Source organism: Taeniopygia guttata, chromosome 10, assembly GCF_048771995.1.
Source record: "Taeniopygia guttata chromosome 10, bTaeGut7.mat, whole genome shotgun sequence".
Taxonomy (NCBI): Eukaryota; Metazoa; Chordata; class Aves; order Passeriformes; family Estrildidae; genus Taeniopygia; species Taeniopygia guttata.
The window spans coordinates 17,739,304-17,759,847 of NC_133035.1; the positions used below are offsets into that span (position 1 = coordinate 17,739,304).

Below are 20,544 nucleotides of genomic sequence, written 5' to 3' on the forward strand. Positions count from 1 at the left end.
TGCCTGGGACCTGTTTCTTCCCACCCGGCTCAAAACAGAGCTCCAAGGCTACAAGACCATGCTTCTTGCACTTCAAAGTCACTGTGGAGAAGGTTTATACTTGTTATTCCACTTAATGTTTCTGACTTTAAAATGATTATGGGGTCTCCTCTGAATGCTTTATGGGGTAACAAAACTCAGAAGAATAGGGCTTACTCCAGCTGAGTAAATAGAAGCTATTTTCATAAATCTTGAGACTATTGGAACATCAACAACATTATCCTGTGTGGGTTGTTATGACTTTGTGTTTGCAGATTCATGTGTTAAAGCTCAGACTTGTGCTTTCAGCCTTGTCTTCTACTACAGTAGAAACTTCAGGTAGCCCCAGAGAAGGTTCTCCCAATCCAATAACCTCTCAGACCCCACTTGAAGCTCTCTGCAGCCAGCCTGGGTGGAGATCACACTGCTTTGATCACCTCCTTTTCCTTGGAGGGAGCCCATCAAACAGCCAGGGAACCAGGAACAATAATTTCCAGTGATTTTGAGTGAAATCAGCTCCCAGGTACATTCATGGTTCATGTGCTGCTCCACACCAGAGGTTCCCAGCTCCAGGGCAGCCAACAGCCCTGGACCTGCTCTGGAGTTTTCACACCTGGGCTGCATCCCTGTGCTCAGCATGGACTGTCATTCCTGGTGAGCTGCTGCTCTTCAAACCACAGCTGGGGGAAGTGCCTGTGGAGATGATGTTTTTCTTCCAAATTCAGCAACATTTTTTTTTTAATTCTTCACAGTTTGCAAGTTGTTTGTAGCCAAAACTCACACAGCCCTGCTCAGTTTGTTTTCCATCTCCTTTAATCTTACTCATAAGCTTAAAAAAAAAATCAGCTAATAAAACCAAAGTGTTTTGCTACAGTTCATTATTTGGACTGAAACACCTTTCCTTCTGTTTGATTGCCCATGGGAAGAAATGGTAAGTCAGAACCTCTGCAATCTTCCCAACCAGGGAGGCAGAAATGGAAAGAAGAAATATGGAGCAGTTTTTCAGTTGATACAAATGAACACAGCTCCCTTATTTTCTGTAGAGCTTTCCTGCTTTTGCCAGCTGAAGATCCACGTCTGAGCTGTCTCACAGGTGCTTGTGATGAGCCACTGATAATCCCACAACAACCTGCTGGGCAGTAGCACCTCAGTCCTAACACAAAGAACTTCCTAGGCAACCCTAATGTGCACTCAAAACCCAGCTGGGTAGAGACACAAACAGGTGTAACATTCCTGGTGTACTCAGGAGCACTCACAAGTACTTTAATCAAAGCATAAACCTTGAGTAATAAAAATGATGGGTGATGCCCCCATCAATTTTGCTTCCTCTCCATCTGTTAATTGTTCAGAAAAACACAAGTTCATTTACAGAGAGTTCTGTTAGGTTTTGTGAAGGTTGTGGGTCATCCAGCTGTTTCCAAGCAATGGAAAATCTTGGAAGAGAAAGGAATTATTTCCTGAACTAATGATGCTCCCATTGAAAAGCTTGGAGGGAATGGAAAGCAGAGAGGACACTGCAAGGCAGAGAAATCAAGAAAATTTTTACCTAGACACCTCTTTTTAAAAAATATTTATTTGTAGTGTGTATTTCAGCTGACCAAAGTCAGTGGCATTAAGAACAACAAAAAAAAGATAATACAGAATAACATGAATTGACAATATGATTTCTGTGGAGTAAAGGAGATCTGTAAACCCAATGCAGAGCAGGCTGGTAAATCTGACATAAGTACAGAAGAAGCAGAGTACACATGGACAGGAATACCTGAACTAAATCCAGAGAAATTAAATGGAACAGAAGAGTTTCCCGTGCATCTTATGGACTAAGATTTGATTTTCAGTCTAGAGCTCTATTAGAAATATGTGGCACAGTCAAAGTGACACAGCAAAGCCAGATGCAAAGTGTCAACTAATTGAACCAGGACACTGTGAAATGGTAAAAAGAAAATATTAGAGTCTATCTGTGCTCCTATAGATACCTACAGTTGTTCTGCACCTGCACTTTGAGGCTCTTTGCAGAACAAGATTATAAACATGTTCAATCTTCATTGCGTTGCATTGAACAGACTGAAAATCTTGAAGCACCATGACATAAATTTCTTTAGCAGAAATTGTGCCCCCATGACCTCAGATTCTTGTTTCTGAGTTTCCATCAGTTAAATGCACATAACTCCAGGAATAAGCTGATGTTAATCTGATGTTAACAGAGGACACTCTGACAGCCCATTCCCACTTCTTTCTGTGCTGTGGGTATTTATTATCAGGGCCTAGTGGTTTACATTCAGAATTTTTAGGTCTAATCCCCTTGGCTGTCGATGACAGTAATCCCTGAAAGGGCTCTCCATGGCCTGCCTGCCTTCCACCCCCTCCCACTGCAATGTTAGTTATCTGTTTACTGTGCCCAGACTTCACCTTCAGGATGTTACTTTCTTCCATATTCTTCTGCACTCACCCAAAATGTGTCTTAAAGTTTTATATCTGAGTGTAGTTATCTACCTTTGTTCTTCCTTTAAGATCTCAGTTTCACATCAACTTAGAACAACCGTTCTTGCAATTAGGTTGGATAACTGCAGTCCAACATTTTTCCTAGGCAAGACTCCAATAGAGTTAATTGGCTTCAGTGGGAGACTTGTCCTGAGTAGGAAAGGCAAAGTTTTGGCCTCAAGGAGACTATAAATTCCAGTTTAAAAATCAGTAGTTGTTCAGAGGTTCATTCCTGTGACAACACCATTCTTTGTGTTTCCTTTCCTAAATTCCTTTTCTAGTCATAGGAGGAAAGCTTCTGGCACCAAAATCAAATGATAATACTCTGGCCACCTCCCAAAACCCTGTTACATCTCGAAGAAAGCACCGTTGTCTCTCCCAAGGGAGTGTAAATCCTCCAAGACGCCGGATTTCCACGTTTTGTTAGGAAAGTGCTTTTCATGCAGGCAATAAACAGGCCCCGATATCAACTGTGCCCTGCCAAACTCTCCAGTTGCTTTACATGCTGCCATCAGTGCTTACACTCCCCATACTACCCCCTGCAGTATTTAAGGCATTCTCATCCGTGCAGGAAGGGCACTGGTGGCCAAAGGCTGTTGAGGGGTCTCTGCCCACTCAGCCCAAGTGGCACCACTGAACCACAAACACCAGAACAGGGGTTCTTTTCCACCACCACACATCTCCCTTCCTTCTCAGAAGCTGTAGGCCATGCTCCTTCCTCAGTGTAATTCCCTTTGTAGTAAAACATGCATATTTGGGTCCAAAATGGTCAAAATACAAGTGAAAATGTAGACACTGTAAAAAAAGCCTCTGTAATCAAGCCCTCCTACAGCTTCTTGTAACTGCATGAAACCCACTTCTTCATATCTGAGATCCCAAACATTTCCCATTCTTTCAATGCTTCAGACACTGAATTACATCCCACTTGCCAAGGAAACCTTGGGAAAACAAGTGAATCCTGTAAGGCTTCCCGTAGGTCACCAATTCCTGCCGGAGCAGCCGAGGGGAATGGAGCTGAACACTGCACTGAGGCTGCTCTAGGAGGGGTCCCCTGGCCTCTATCAAACTACTGGATTTAGCTCCCCAGATGAGCTCAGCTACTGTAGAACCACATGCAGAGCCTCTCGCCTCCCAGACTTATGACACAAATCCTTTATGACCCTGTGAGCTAATGCAGAGGGAAATGGGACTGGCACCACCCTGTTTACAAGGCCTGGGCTCTCCATGGAGAGCCCTGGGACTGAAAATGCTGCTACAGCCCCACTTGTGTTAGAACAGAAGTGCAAATTTAGGATAGAGGCACTTTGGGTAACAGCAGCTGTTGCTCACTGGTTACAGCATAAACAACAGCATGTGGCTGAAGTCACATACATCCAAGTTTGGGTCTAGCTGATGTGATTCCCATTTTATAAAAGAGCAGAGATGGAAAAACAGATCCTGGTATCAAATGAACCCACAGCAGTGACAGTGTGACATCCTGTGCCACCCCCAGTGCCCAGGTACCTGCAGTGAACACTCCAGAACCACAGATCAGAACTCCAGAGAAGGCAGCATCCGAAGCTGTGAGACAAGGTCACGAGAGGGAATGGATGAGATTTGGTTTTAACTTTCTGGTCTGAAGTTCACTGAGGAGCAGAGGGTGTTTTTCCCAATTTCCACTTCCCCTCTTCACCCTCTGTTCTAACACTGGGCCAAAATGACTGAAAGACATTTGAGAAGCCTGGAACTCAATGGAGAATTGGGGCTGAATTTTGCTGTTTTAACAGTGACTTCCTTGACACAATATTTCAGCTATCTATCACTTCAGAGAAAGACTATATTTCTACACTGAAGCCAACCCTTCACAGACAAGTAATTTGAATTCCTCCATGTTCACTTCCCCTGGCCTCCAGGAAATGAAATATAACTCAGAAAAATACCCATTTTGACGAGGGTTTAAACTGAAAAGTAAAGATAAAATGTCAGTCACTGTACAGCACTATCAACTTTTTCCCACATTGAGTAATTCTGGTTCCTAATGGAGTTCACACTACCTACGTACCATGAAACCTCTGTGATTTAAATTGTTTGATGAAATATATCTTATATCAGATTGAAAAACAACATTAGAATCAACGGGACACTAAATTACTTGACTCTCTTGAGCTTTGCCCTTGTGGAGCACTGTCAGTCAGCGTGTCCAAACATCTTTCCACACACTCCGCAACGATTCCGAAAGTGGGTCATTAACACATTTCGTCATGTTATGCAATTCCACCCTCCCCTCTAAACTGGGCTTTTTTCCAGGTCCAGTAGCCAACAATAAATCAATCACAGTCTCTCACAAGCCTTTAGACTTAAATCCTGTCCTGTAGGTTGGGCTAAAACCAGAGCAGGAATCAGCAGGAGGTGAGGCAGGACAGGGCTAGTGGTGACTGCTGCTTAGGAGGTGTTTGCTTGACCCACTGCTGTTCTTGGTGCCACTCTTTGTGGCCTCCTCTTCAGTGTCTGTAAGAGAATCTTCCTCCTCTTCATCACTCCGATCATCTTTCAAGTCCTAGGAAGAAGAAAGCACTGTGAGCATATTTTCCTGCCCCCCAGAAACACACTCTGCCCCCAAAAATGGAGGGGACATCTAAGGGGAGATCAATTAACAGTGCTTTAATTTTGCAGAACCAAATGTTCTTTAGACAAAACTGCTTCCATGACCTCAGCCCAACCACTTGACCTCTTCTTGTTCATTTCTGCTTTTCCCTGTAGTGTGACTATTAATCCCTGGGTGCTGTGGGATTAATTAACAGCTGTGAAGTGCAGGGAAGATGAAAAGAATATTGTTTAAAAGATAGATATGATGAATACACTCACCAAACACAGGAGCTGAGAGGCTGCCTGCTTCTGACAGGTGTAAACTAAACAGTGATGAGTTGTGCCAGCATCTCCTGGCACCAACTTTGCTCAAAGACACTTGCTGACCCTAAAATGCTCTTTCCTGCTCAGTGGTATACACAGCACATCAACACTGTGCATCTTGGGTTTATCACCCTCCTAAGGGAACTGCCCACAGGGAGAATGGCTGCTCCAGGAGCAGGGATGGAAGGGGTCAGTAAGGCAGTCTGCCCTCAGGAAAATCCCTCCCCAGCTCCATAGGGACAGCTCCTAGCATCTGGCAATCATGCTTCTTCCCAGACAGTCAAAAATGGAAACAGTGAATGCTTCCACCACACAGAGAAAAGTCATCACATCTACCCCGTGTTTCAGGGAGAGGTGAGACCACACCGTGCTGTTTGTCATGGCACATAAAACACACCATTAATTTCCTATTTCTCAACTCCTGCCATAACCCAAGGCTCTACAATGTGTTCAGAACTTTGTTTCAAACAATCAAAGCTTCACCAGTCACCCCTATTTTCCCTTCAGTACAACAAGGTCACAAGAGCAGCACCTGCCTGGAAGACTTTCTACACCAGTGGGTGACCTGCTCCACAGGCTCAGGGCAGGATGCTCTAGTGAGTGATGCTGAACATCCAGAAAACACTTCCTTCTTCCTTATTCATGAGCACGGGCACCACTTTTTGTGTCTTTTTGTACTGCAGGATGCTGGGGCTTCTCCTCATGACAGAGCTCTGCTCCCGAGCCATGTGCTGGAGCTGGCAGGAATTCAGCACAGACAATCCCCTGCTTGCACAACCACACATGGACCACTCCATCATGGCTAAATCTGCTCTCATGTCATCCATCTGGACCTCAGCTACACAGGCAGAGGCTGCTCGGGCTCCCTGTGCTGTGCCAAGGTCAGAGCAGTGACGCAGGCAGGAGAAACCAGGGTTGTTCCTGTCCCTCCTGTATCTGCTATTGGAATGAACTAACAATTCCACTTCCTTAGAGTGCTGCTCTGAGGTCTTTCGTAAGCACCAAATTCATACAGAGAAAATAAATAACAGCACAGTAATAACTCATCCAATTGCAATCTCATATCCCTTCATATATTACACTCCTAGTAAAAAGTATAGGGCTAGAAAGCAAATTAAAGCCTGAGCTCTGGCTCATCACAAACTATAAACTTCCTGGAGATTTTCTTTTGCTTTTTCCCTAACAACTTACAAAGGGTATCAAAACAAACAAATCTAACTGTAAATACTGTAAGATAAACTTGGCATGCCATCAGTTAGAGAAAAGGCAAGACAGCCTTTCCCACACAATTTATGAGGTTCTGGCTCTTTCAGATCACCTCACTCCCTCCTGCTATTTTTGCCATTTGTATTTGCAGTAAAATACAAATGCTGAGGGGGTGGGGGGAAACTTGTTGCTTTTCTGCCACCAGAAATGTTTCAGAAAGAAAAGCAAACTAATCCTAAGCAGTGTCTGATGCCAAATCCACTACACTCCCTGGAAGTGCTCTCATCTCCCTGAGGCTGCTCTGTGGGCAGTGACGGGGAACAGCACTTAGGGACTCAGTGGGAATAATGTCAGGGAAGTTTGTGGAGTTTCATTTGGAGTCCTTCCTTATGCTGCACACAAATTTCTGGTGCTCAGGCATGTGCTTGAGAACAGCTGGCAAACAGCTCTGCTTGGAATGATGGCCAGTTTGTGATATTGATTCCTGTTTCCTATAGGAATGAGCTGGCATTTCCAGCATGGAACTGGAAACTCAGAGCTGGCTTCCCCTTTTTAATGTTGTCAAGCTGGATGCTCTGATTAAAAGGCACTATATATAGTAATTAAAAAACATGTCATGTTTTTTCCAGCCCACTGTAAATCCCTGGCTTTGAGAGAACATCTTGCAGATTTCAAAGAAGCAGAATTAAATTTTTTCATATTCTGAAGTAATTACTGCAAATTTTCTTAATTCTGGGAGACAGTGATACTTTTGAAATCCTGATATTAATTGCTAAATTAAATATAATTTTTATTAGATTTTGTAATAATAAACTTGCTTCCTGACCAAGTGCCTCTACAAATTCCTGCTTTAGGAGAGTCTGGCCATTTTTGTCTGGCTTGTTTAAGTGATAGAACTTGAAACAGCAATAGCTTCATCTGTAACTGGAAACCCAAACAAACCTGTCTTTGCAAACTGTTTAACAGACTATTATAAATATATTAGGCTATCCTAAGTGAAGTTTGTGCCTCTTCACTTTGACCTTCTAATAATAACAAAAGTTGTAACATTTCTAGGATTTTCCCCACTTTAATACCAAGATGTTTTCTCTGAGCCCCCCACATCATATGTTATACTCATGCTTTCCAACTCAAAGGCTCTGCTCTGACTGTCCCTGAGCAGCAGCAGATGAATATACTATCAGGAATACAAGAGCTGGCAAACTGTAAATACCACAGCTGAGGCCATCATTAATACTCAATGCTTTAGTTTAATGGCATCAAATGCATTTATTATACTTCAGCTGGTTTTGGGTAACAGACAAAATGGATGTGTACATTTTCTGTTCTGGATGACTAACCAATTTAATCTTTCTAAATGGATGAATGGTTTCAAGGTTTATGAGAAGCAACACTAATGCTATAAAGTCTGCAAGAGAGCCATTTGTAGTGAAGCCAAAGCTACAAACTTTTATAATCTTTTTTTCCTTTTGTTTAACCCTTCCACCTGCTGCTCAGTCTGCCTCTTTTAGTTAAATGAGCCGTATTTGTTAAGGTAGTTTTGGCTTCTTGCATTTCACTGCTGTTAGAACATGTATCATTGAAGTAATTAGCACTAGATGAATGGTAAGGGACCCTCTAAGCGACTTCATGGAAATAAAAAGAGTTCTTGAAGTTAAGACATGAACAAAATTCTCTTGTAAGCAGAAAAATACAGTTCAAACCTCCATCTAAACTAGCAGAGAATTCACTCCTAATTGTACAAGTTTGTCTCTCAATAAAGCACTCGGAGATCTCTTCCCTTCTGACAAGCCCTTGGTCCTGCACTGTGCTGCAGCTGAGGAGAGCAGCAGGACAGGGCTGTGCTGACAACTGATGGCAGCGTTGCTTTGCTGTCCCCTGGGCTGGTGACACCATGGGAATCACTGCTGAAATGGGGCTGGGCAGACACCACCCTTCCCCCCTGCCTCCCTTCACTGGGAACGTGGCATCTTTGTCCAGGGCATGCTGAGGTCCCACTGCAGCCACAGCTCCTACCTGCCCCAGCAGGGGAGTTCAATGGAAAGTGTTAGAGCAGAGGCAATACTGCCAGGCAGTATTAAATAGGCAAAAATAAATTGTAGCAACGTGAATTGATCCTACAAACAGAGAGGAAACCTTAGCAACGTGCCTCTGCTTTCTCAGAAGGGAAAGGGCCCTTCCTAGCAAATGTCAGTTCCCTGGGAGGGTGGGGAGGTCTGGCACAGGCTGGCCAGAGCAGCTGTGGATGGATGTCTGGAAGTGTCCAAGGCCAGGCTGGACAGGGCTTGGAGCAGCCTGGGATAGTGGAAAGTGTCCCTGACCATGGCAGGGGGTGGCATGGGATGGGCTTTAAGGTCCTTTCCAACCCAAACCATTCCATCATTCCAACTGTGTCCATGTGAGTGGTGGGAGATGGTCCAGGCCCAACTCACCTGGTGGGATCAACACTGACTCCAGGCTTCTCAGCAGCATAAAAAGATTTCAATTTGGCCCCAACTAGACAAGACTAGAACCAATTAATTTTTGGGGCCAAGCATAGTTTACATCCACACATTTAACTGGACTTCTCATACCAAGTACTGATGTATCAAAACAATTCAGAGCTGATTCCAGAATTTTGCTTTCTAATCAGGTGAAATTTAGATTTGTGGACTTTCAAATATTTATTCTTAACATTTAGTTGGAGTTTTCTGATTTTTAAATGTATCTTCTATTAAAATCAAAACCTTATACCTTAATTCTACCTTAAAAATATTTTCATTTAAACATCCACAAACACATTGACTAGATCTTGATTTTTCAATGTAAAGACAGTAAATTCCACAGCACCTGCACATATGGAAACAGCTTGAAGTACAAAGATGAAAGCCATTAGTCAGGTCAGCAATGACTGCCTCAAATAAAAGAGATAATAAACAACTGAGATTATAAAAAGTCAGTCCAAATAGATAGAAGGGGGTACTTTTCTAACAAATAATACTATAAAGATGATGAATCGCTGAGTTCAACATGTTGAATTCAACACCAATAATTCAACTCAGCTGACATATGACTTAATAAGTCTTTACTTTCCTATTGAGACTAAGCAATATACATTTGGATTCAAGCAAACTCTTATGTATTTCCAGCCTGGAAGATTTTATCTGAAAATATATTTCCCTTTTCAGTTCATACACACTAGGCAACATAAATAAAGTTTATCTTCCATGGAAGATGCACAGTTTTCTGCAGTTTTAAAATGAAGATGCAGACCTCTAAGTTAATTGTATTGGACATCTTGTGGCAAAAAGTCTGCTTATTTAATCTATCTCTTCTATGTAATACCCATTCCCCAAGCTTTCTACTGAGAGTTTTCAGAAGGAACTAAAAGACTCATAAAAAACAAATTAAAAGTTCCAGTAATTCCACAATTATTGAAAATAATAGCTTTATAAATCTAGATGTTGCTACTTGAACACATCCTTGATTTTGACTGATGGGGTAAATTTAACCCCCCAAAACCTGAGTGGTGGTGTCACTCAGCACAGCACACCTGGAACTGGGGCTGTGAAGACCCAAGGCATTGTTTGCAGCTCATCAGGCTCTGAGCCTGCTGGCTGAGTGATTGAAATCAGGGACTGAACCTCAGCCTGCGGGGCTTTACCATAATGTCAAAAGCCCAGGAGGTACCGAGTGAGTCATAATGTCCCACTGCTTTTTGCATTATTCCCATTTTAAATCCACAGTTGGCAAAGAAACAAAGAACAATATAATAGGCATTTGATGCTGTTCTCTATAGTGAACTTTTTTTTACCCTAGGACAGAACTTGCTTTAAGCCAAGGAGTTCAGTGGTATGAACTTTTATCAGAACATGCACTTTTACTCCTCAGAAACGCTGTTTTGGCTACAAAACAGCTGATCAGACACGCGTGCTGTTCTCAGTGAGGTATGATACTGCACTCAATTAATGTTTTGAAACAACACAGCTGCTAAAGAGTATTCCTGCAGAAGCCTTGCAGCACTGTGGACTGAGACCACAACACACAGCTTTGTAACAGGCCCTTCTGTCCAGCAGGAGCATTGCCTACATCCTCAGAGACCATTCCATTGCTGTTGTGATGCATCTAAACTTGATATCTGTACTTAAACATCAACCTCATTTTCAGTGGCATACCTAACACGAAATGTTTTTTTCCTGTATTCATATTGCAATACCTAAAATCCACAGAGTCCTTGTAACCACCCTGACATCAAGGCTGGGATTGGAATACTTTGAGTGGCACCCAGTGAACAAAGTTTATGCAGTTTCCTTACTGAGCCAAATATACAGAGATGGGGGCACCACTCTTCCTCCACTGGTCACAGAGGGACCCTGGAAATTGTGGTAGGCACAGTCTGAGTTACACAAGACAAATCCCAGCCTGGAGCTGCTGCACACCCATCCCTGCCTGCTCAGGCTGCTCTGTGCTTCCTGCTGAGGGGAACCTGCAGTGTCCTGTGCTCAAAACTCACTACTGTTGTGTAACAGAGGACAAACTGCTCCTTTAAAGCATTCCCTCCCTTCTTGCCATGTCATTATGATTATGGAGCACTCCTAGGTCCTCCTAAGGAAACATTTTCTTTAAATACAAAACACAACAACTTTCATTCTTAATTGATATTAACCTATCATTTACTAGCTTTATTTCAATCTTTTTAAAAATCGATTCACCAGATTGCAGTTCAGTAACTCCCTCTGAAAATATAAGAATTATTCACCTCATAACACAGTCACAATTCAAATCTCTGCAGAATATATTAAAAATAGTAAATGAAGGCATCAAAAGTTCTGTAAAGGCTTAGGGTTCACTCTGTGAATTAATTTTTGGCAATTGAAAAAATAAATACATATGCACACTATTATACATATATAATTTTTATATAGGTGTATATATAAAACTAGAAATGGAACATTTCATAAAGATCCTGCTAGAAAATTAAAATATACAAGCAGTTAAAATGAGAAGCCAGAAAATCCGTCAGCAAATGCCCTTCTGTGAACAGCAAGGTAAAGCAATTAATTTTGGAGCAAAAACTTTACCAACGTGTGTCTTTCCCCTGAATTAGGAACTTGCACATCAAAAGAACCATTTGGATGGGGGATTTAGTAGAAGTGGGGCTGCCTTGTGCCAGGGAACACGCAGAGAGGGGCGGGGGTGCTTGTTTGGCCAGATCCATTGCTGCTGAAAACTGACACAATCCCATTGAGCCGTGCTCATTCCTACCAGCTGAGAGCCTGGCCCTGCATCAACCCTCGGGACTGGCCAGGCCAGGAAGCCTCGGGATTGCAGGGAGGCTCGGGTTTCTATTCTTAGAGGCACTGGTCATCTGCAGCTCCTCCTGAAGTCAAATTCGGAGGCTTTGGAAAGAGCAGAGCTTTATTGCAGCACATCAGAGCTGTTTATGGCCCAGCCAAAGGGAGCATCCACACCCCCAGTTTGTTGGACTCTGGCCTGGGGACTGAGGCTGCTCCTGCACAGTTTTGTGTGTGCACAGCAGGGCTGTGGAAGGGTACTTTGCCCCAGTGCTCCCACCCCAGCATACCTTCACCACCATCTATTACAATCAAACACTCACAATTTATTTTCTGTGGTTCTCATTAGTTCATTCCTCCACAATGGTCATAACAGCCTTTAACCCAGGTTTTTGAAGCTTGACATGATTTTTATATAATGTTCAAATGAAAAATGTTGTGGGATTATGGGCATTCTAAGCAGAGTTTATAAAAAATAATTTTAAAAATCCAGCAAAGAACATTGCTGCTGTATTGAAACCTGAGAAGTATATTTTAGTGTGTGGTGTAACATACAATCCACTAAGCATATAGAACACACCACGCTGGAAGCCACTGCTCAGCTGCTGACCCTGTTCAGAATCTGGAGTAAATGTAAAGATTTAAACAGAAATCTGCCTTTTAACTCCCAGTGCCAGGAAAACTGGTTGAGGCCCCAGAGACCGAAGACTGATCTTGGATTGGTGCAGTGGAGGAGAACTGGTGGCTTTTTCTCTTTCACAGGCTCTGTGGGGCTGCACACTTTGACAACATCCATGTCTGGGGGCAGCCTTGACTGCACATCCCTGGAAGGGCAGCCCTGCAGGGCTCCTCAGCTCCTTGCCTACCACTGTAAACACCAACCAGCAAACCTCAAACTCCTCTCTGCTCCTTCTGCCTGCCTCCCACCTGCCTCCCTCAGATTAATTCCGCAGCATCAAGTGAGACATGTAGCCAGGCTTTGGGTTTAACAAGATTGCTGGAACAGAATGGGAAATATGCAGATGAAAGAAAGTCATAACAGGAAGTAATTCCCTTTACTAGGGCATGAGCCTCCACACTGCTGACCTGGCTGGCTACCTCCCATCTCCAGGCTATTAAACAACTCATGTCCCCAGGGCAATCATTTTAACCAACTGGGAAGGCTCCCAGATTGACTGGTTTTCATGTCTATGAGGGAAAGCTTTAATTTGGCCTATGTTGTTCCCCTAATAAGCCATCCTCATGAGAAAATCTGCTATAAATATTCATCTGTTGGGAACCAACAAATTCAACTTCTCCACAACCTGTTTTCCTTTAAAATGGAGAAAAAGCAACCCCTACTAATCTAGTTCAATCTGTCTTATATTTCCAACCCTCCACTGAGAGAGCTCAAACTCCAAAGCAGAACTGGCCCTTCCCAATCTAGAAGGGAAGAACAAAATATCCAGGAAAAGCTTTTCCACAACTTCCTGGTTCCAGTCATGAAAATGTAACTCACAAAATTATCATTATCCTCTAGAATGTATTGCGCCTTTTGAAACAGCCACTTGGAACTAAGGCAAGTGCACCTCTAGGTCTGTTTTACCAGCACCCCAACAACCACTGGGCAGCACAGGCCTGATAAAACACACAAGAAAACAAAATTTTACGTGCCACTAGGTTAGGAAATAAACCCTGTCCTCTGTTTAACTTCTGTAGCATGGCAATTTTCTGAAGGAAATGACTTCTCAGTGAATGTGCTAATTCTCATTAAATTTCAATTGTTTGATGCCAGCAGATCAAGCATAAAAAGAAAGTAAGAGGGAAAATGCTGCAGTAGAAAAATGATGGCTGGAAACAGCAGAAGTATCATAACAAGCACTTCACAGCTCTCATTTCAACCCAAAATAGTATTTTCTTATCATTTTCAGTTTCCCCTACTCTGTTTTTAGTCATTCTTTGAACACTAACTCACTGTTGCCTTGGGAATTTGGGCCAAATAAGGAATGAACAAACCATGGACAAGGATACGCCCAACCAGTCTTTAAAAAACTCACCAAGTATGAAATGCCAAAGGAATATTGAACACGGACGGGTTTTTAAAGAGTGAGAAGTCCAAAATCCTGATCTACAGCAGTGCAGGGTCTTTTCTGCTTCAGGAAGAGGAAAGAACCACAGAGAATCCAAGAAAACTGATGACTCCTAAATAACAGCAGCCATTAGTGAGCAGCTCACTGCCTTCCTCGAAGGTGGTCTGATGGTGGCAAAACAATTACAAGAGCAGGAAAACCTATTCCTGGACACATTACAGTCTGTTAGAAACCTGCCATTACCCTCCACTGATGGACTTTGCATCAGCCCTGAGGTATCTGAGACATGTGGACATCATGCCCATTTCCTACAACTTACACATTTTTCAAGATTTAAAGCACCATAGTCTCAAAACCTTAACTCAGTGTGTAATGGTTTTAACATATATTTTACATCTTAATTTGCCATAATAATGTGGCTATAAGCTGCTGTCATTCACTCCCTTTTTCTGACCTTGGAAATAAAATGTTTAATCTCCACGGGATTTTCCTGGCGAGATGTTTTAAATCAGTGCATATGTACATACTTCTCTATATGCTTTTTCAATTTTCCTAAAATATTCTCATATGTGCAGACATGATGACTAGACATGTTTCAGTGGTGCTTGAAACTTGATACAAGTGGGTAATTTAACCATGTAATTGAACAATATTACAGAAACACACGGAGTTTCCTAGCAACAAAAGGCCTTGGACATCAAGATGGCAGCCAGCAGCTAACATTGCAATTGCCTGACCTAACTTGAAAAGAAATTACACTGAAGAATGTCCTCCTTCCTCTCAAAGCAGAACTGGTACATGGCTACAGGTCTGACCTCGAAGGGCTTTGCTTACAGGCTTTACTCATACACAAGGTCACAAATATCACATGAGAAAGAACATTTAGGGAACATTTCTATTTTCCAGAGGGAAGAATAATGGTTTTGAAAAATATTCTGAACCCTCAAGCTTACCCCTATGGAAAATAAAAACCTTCCTAATGTGAAGTAGCTGAGTAGCTGAGCTTGTGGATGGAGAACTCCCCGTTTTTAGGGCATTCCCAGAGCACCAAGAGAAAGGTGACACAAGTCCCCTGAGCCTGGAGGCCACCAGTGCTGCCCTGTGCCACCAGTCCGTGGGCCAGAGAGTCCCATGGCTGTGAAAACAGGACACAGAGGGATGGCAGATCATCTCCCTTCTTTCCTTTTCCCTCATTTTCAGCCGTCTCTCACTGCAGTATTTGGGAGGAGGAAAAATGCAAGATTTTCAGCCCAAGCTCTTTTTTGCTGAAGCAAGTCAGCTGGCTGAGCAGTCATCCCAGAGGGCTGAGGGCAGCTGTCCCCTCTGTGGGTGCAGGGGGGAGGTGACAACTGAGTTTAAGAGTTTCTGACCAGCCACTCTCAATCCAAAGCCATCTTCTCCTCAGGGGCAAGAGGAAAGCATGGAAGAAGCCACCAACTCTCAAGGCTGCAGTGACCCCAAAACTCCAGGACTGAGGCAGAAGAGGGCACTGAAAAAAATTCCTTACACCCTTCTATGCTCAGAACTTCCTTCAGTTAAACAACAGAAGTCTCTATTCCCAGTTACACCATGACTTCATTTTTCCATCTGAAGTAGCTAACTGTTGCTTGAATAAAAATATCAAAAACTTGCTAAGTTTTCATTCAGAAAACAGCTAGACTTGGGCAGAGAAACAAACCCCTTCTAACACCAGAATGATGGTCTACTGGTATTTCCCTAAAATAGCAGCAGCTATTTGTGTGCAGCTTGTCTGTAACAAAGATGTTGGTATAAAACCTCTCCTTGCCAGCACCATTCTTTTCAACGTTGCCTTTCCAGCTCTGGAGGCACTGGCTGCTTTCACAGCCAAGTTTGCCACTGCTATGGAAAACAGGCTGCACATGCAAGCCAGCTGAAGTCATCCAGACTGAAAAGGGCCCAGGCTGCTGCTGCTACCACTGTAAAAATGTTATTTGGAAACCATCTTCTCAGAGAGCTGTATAAGGAATCAAAAATCCGTGGTAGGGATGCAGGCTTGGTGCTTTCCCATTTTTCAGCAGTGACGAACACAATAAAGCTCTTATCTCAAAATAAAACATTTCTGCCCCTTACAAAGACACATAGGCAGGCAGGGCAGAGTGACCTTATATAGCTGGCCTGGCAATGTCCTGCTCACCACTGCATCTGAGCACCTTCTGACACTGTGCTCCCAGAACCTCGGCCAGTGTGGATGGAGAGCTCTGCTAAACCTTCCTCTTCCTCAGCTGGGAGGCAGAGGGATGTCTCTCCATTCTTAGGAGGGGTTGTGCACAGGGAACAAGAACAGCACAGAGACAAGGCCAAAATCACAAAAAAACCCAAGTAGTAAAGCACTTTACACCTAGGCCAGAAATAATGCCGTAATTAGTCAAACAGAGGTAAATGACACACAAGAAATACAAGATTCTCAGTGTCTAAGGGAACATAAAAGCTTGTTTTAGAAGCAGAGCAACACAAACCATTTCCTCCACAGATTTGTCCCTTCTGTGCTGCTGTTTGCTGCCTTACAAAGGCTGAATTTGTAACTTCTAGGGCAGATGTTGGGTCTCTCTATGACACCCAGCTGTCTGTTTGCATAAGATTTGATGGAATCCAAAAATCCAATAATTACAGGATGGTTCCTGTTAGCACTCAAACAAAAATTAAGCACAGGGAGAAAGGAATATTTCTATTTCCTTAAGATGCTTCACAGCATGAACTGTTTCAGATAAAAGGACAGTCAGTTTAATTAAGTTTTTGTTTCTTGAGCCTCAGAAAAAATACCATTTTTCAAGAGCACAACTTAAATTTCATCTTAACTAGAAAAATATACTTGTCAATACTTGTGCCAAATCTTAGAGACATTCTCCAGAGTCCTCCCATTCCCTTAAATGTTTTTTGATAAATATTTTATCTACCCTGCACCCCACTGCACATTTCATGGCACAAGACCTTGTGAAAATGTCACTACTTCATGCAATCAAACAAGACATAAATGGCAGTTTTCCTCGGAGTTTTTTCCCATATGAGTTTTCTCTACAAGGTAAATGCAGATTAGGCAGCAGACTTGCACTGTTCCTCTGCTCCAGCTGAATATGACAATAATTCATTGAGTCATAATCTAATACCAGATATGCTTCATTTGGTTTTTGTGATCCAAAACCAATGCTCAAGTTTAGGTGACCTCAGACTTAGGCAAATCTGAAGAAATTTAAATACTGCAGAAAAATTGTAGTCAAAGCTCTTGTCACTCACTTCTCCCATTTTTTGGTAAGTTGCTACAAAGCCCAGTGATAAAAGATTGTTTTCACTCAGAACACAGGAATTCCTGAGGAGTTCTAGACCATCTTAGGGCTTCAGGTTCTGAATAATTTCTGATTTACTATAGGTACAAAACATCAACTACAGGTAAAAACCCCCGTTCTAGCTGAAGTCTTTGTATTCCAACCAAGCAAAGCACATCTGAACATCTCCATGCTTTGTAGATCCCTATCAGAAATGCTGACTTGAAAGCTCAGGACAACAATGCAATTCCAACTAAATCTACATTGGAGGTATTGGCATCTTTTGTTTGATACTTCACACATCTTTCTGAAGAAACAAATTTCTTACCTTTAGGAAAACGAACCTTTTCAAAATCTTGAAAATCAAGTAACCCCAATATAAATGCAAGCCTTGTAGGATTAATAGCATCCCATTGAATAAAAAATATGCTATGACAGGAGTTGTGGAGTAGTAGGTAGGCTGATATAGTGTGGCACGAAGAATCCTAAAAAATAAAGATCATTGTTATGGTGCAGAATCTCTTCCTTATGCTATTTACACTTATTTCTAATCTCATATTCCAAGATGATTAATATTACAAAACTCTGCAAAGATGGTAGATTAATTAACAAGCCCTGCCTTAACTAGATTATGCATAACTGTTGAAATACAGACTCCAAAAGATGAGAAATTCAAGTCTGGCATGGAAGTATTCTAAGGGAGGTTAGAAAAAGTCCCTGTTTTTCAGATCCTCATCTCTGTGTGGTCTAGATACTGTGCAACTCAGAGCTTGCCTGTGCCTTTTTCTAGTGCAAATTCTCTCTAATCTGAAATCCACACTCCAGAGAAAATCCTACAGGCTTTGCAACAGGGCCTTTGGTTAATTAACATATGTTTTGTCCATCTTCAGACTTCACTAACTTCTATATTATTTGGGGCTTTTTGAGTCCCTTTAATCTCATCATATTTCACTTCCAGGCTCAAGAACTGAAGAACAAGAAACTCAGTGAAGCAAAATGATTGCAGATCACTTGTACAGTTAATTAAAAAACAACAATAAAGTAAAAGACATCAGCATTTCTGAAAGAAAATACTACAGGAAATTAAAGCCTTATGTTGATCAATGTTCAGAACTATTAATTTAACCAGCTTGAGTCTCTAAGGGTTTGTCCATGTGCAGGGAGGGGCAAATTAGAACTGTGAATGTGAAACCCATTAAACACTTTTTAAAAGATAAACATGTTAAGCACCCATGTGGATACTCCAAAGCAGATTAAATCATAGCACTCCAAAGGCATGCAAGTATTTAGCAAGTTAAGATTTATTTGTGCTGACTTCATAAATTAATTGGTTCACCTAAACTTCTCTGAGTGCTCCTTATGTGAGTGAGGTGAGGCACTACCCAAGGACTGGGTAGGGGAAAGAAGGCTCTAAAAAAAATTAACTACAGTCATGTAATCTGACTTTGCAGCTACAGCAGAAGGGGTGGAATGAAAGGGAAAAGGATTTCTCTTAGTTAAGGGGCTCCATCCCCTTGAAAACGCAGGGGCTTGTAGCATTTAACTAATATTTACAAAACAAGTTACATAACACATAAGAGCTTTTATTTAGCTTCAAGAGGCTAATTTAAAATTATTTTTATGTAATAATTTTTTTAAAAGAGGCAGTTTTTGTCAATTTTCTCACTAGCAGAATTTTCAAGTCCAGTCCATTCTTTTCCTTTTTCCATCACAACCAACACTAAACTTTCAGGGGGACTGGGAATGGACTAAAAGCCTGTGACTGGATTAAATATTGCTTACCAGAAGGGGAACAGAATCATCCTGGTGATGAAGAATGCAATAGAGAAGATGACAAACAGCATGTTGCAGGTTTTCTCCCAGCGAGCATAATTAAACATTTTGGCTGCCTGCAGTAGATAAAAATCCCCAAATGTATTATAAATATTCTCTGAAATGAATGGTGTGTTCATAAATAAAGACTCATCTTCCACCTAAGCAGGAAGAGTATTTCCTTCCAGTTTGACATGTAAAGCAATCATTTTACTGACACCTAATAAAGCAGCATCAGACCAGATTCTTTGTTTATATTTCTATTTTTATCTTGAAGGAAAGGACTCTGCATCAAAGGCCTAAAGAACAGCTCTCAGACCAGAATATAAAGTGTCATGGAAACACAAAGTGCTCTTTAGAACAGAGCTAATTCCTCATTTTTCCACCACGTTTCAAACAGACTGAATTCCAAGAGTAGCAGGGACCCATTAAACACAGGTGTTCTGGGACATGCTGTTACTGACCCTCCTCAGGGCCCAGTTCAGCTCCTGTCTTCTCCTTTCTGACAGCAGGAGATCTCAGTGCTGACTCTATCCCATGAATAAAGGCTGTCAGTGCTGCTTCTCCCCTAAATGAACTGTCCAGCTCCCCCTGCTCCATTAGGAACCACCCTGGGCAAAGTTTTCAAGTGGGAACAAAGCTGAAGATGCCAAGCCTAAGTTTTAAACAGCAGCTTCATTAACTTCTTTTCTTTTCCTCCTCCTTTTGAGTGGCAGGGCTGCATTAAATTGTTCTGGTACTCAACTCCAGTTTCCATCCAAGTGTTGTCCTGCCAGTTGTCAACTCAACTCTTTGTAAGGCCACAGAGTTAATTGGACCTAGGAGCAGCTCAGGATTAAAAGTAAACCAGCAAGAAAACCTGTTTAATCTGGACCAATCCCAAGTGCACAACCCCACAATTAGTTGCTCTGATATAGTAAGATAGAGTAACAGGAACAGAAATGGACAGTGACACGTAACAGCCTACAAGGGCTGCTTACACTGGCACTGCCACCAAAAAAGGTGATGAAACTGTGCCCTCAACCTGGTGTTAGAAACTCAGGGTAATTCTAGTGAAGAAACACTTTGTTTGTCTTCCAAAAGCCCAGAAGCCACTCTGATCACAGTGCTCTGTGCAGAGTAGGACACTTCTTAAACACTTTCACTGATATTTGGTGCAGAGAAGGGACTTTCCCTTCAGACCAGGAGAAGAAATTTTCTTCTGCCAGAAAACACCTGATACAGGCTGGACTTGATGTCAGAGCTCTTTTCCAGCCTCAGTGATTCTGTGATGCTGTGGACAATCTGGTCTAATTTTACCAGTGAAACAAGAATAACCCAGGGAGGCAGCTTTATTTCCAGTCACTGTTCTGTTCTGAGGAAATTCTCTTCTGCTCCTTTCTCGCAATGGATTCTGTAACAAAGTATCAGCTTAAATTATCTAGAAGCTCTTTTTTATCTTACAAGTTACAAATCTGCAAAGCTGTGTCCCTGTGGGGATAGGAAGGGACCATATGAAACTCGTGGCAAAAAGAT

At 42.2% G+C, this 20,544-nt stretch overlaps 1 protein-coding gene across 5 annotated transcripts in view; it reads right to left on the reverse strand.

The window, feature by feature from the left end:
- Nucleotides 1-813: 813 nt before the first annotated feature.
- Nucleotides 814-20,544, reverse strand: part of CERS3 (ceramide synthase 3) — a 43,849-nt gene continuing 24,118 nt past the window's right edge. For 4 of the 5 annotated variants that reach the window (XM_030281281.4, XM_072933802.1, XM_072933800.1 and 1 more), the window contains 3 exons: nucleotides 19,000-19,106; nucleotides 17,546-17,702; nucleotides 814-5,035 (listed from right to left, as the gene is read on the reverse strand). In XM_030281281.4, the coding sequence (XP_030137141.3) occupies nucleotides 4,904-5,035; nucleotides 17,546-17,702; nucleotides 19,000-19,106 (396 nt within the window). In that variant the 3' untranslated portion in view covers nucleotides 814-4,903. The remainder of the gene's footprint in view (nucleotides 5,036-17,545; nucleotides 17,703-18,999; nucleotides 19,107-20,544) is intronic. The other variant, XM_030281283.4, reaches the window with a different exon arrangement.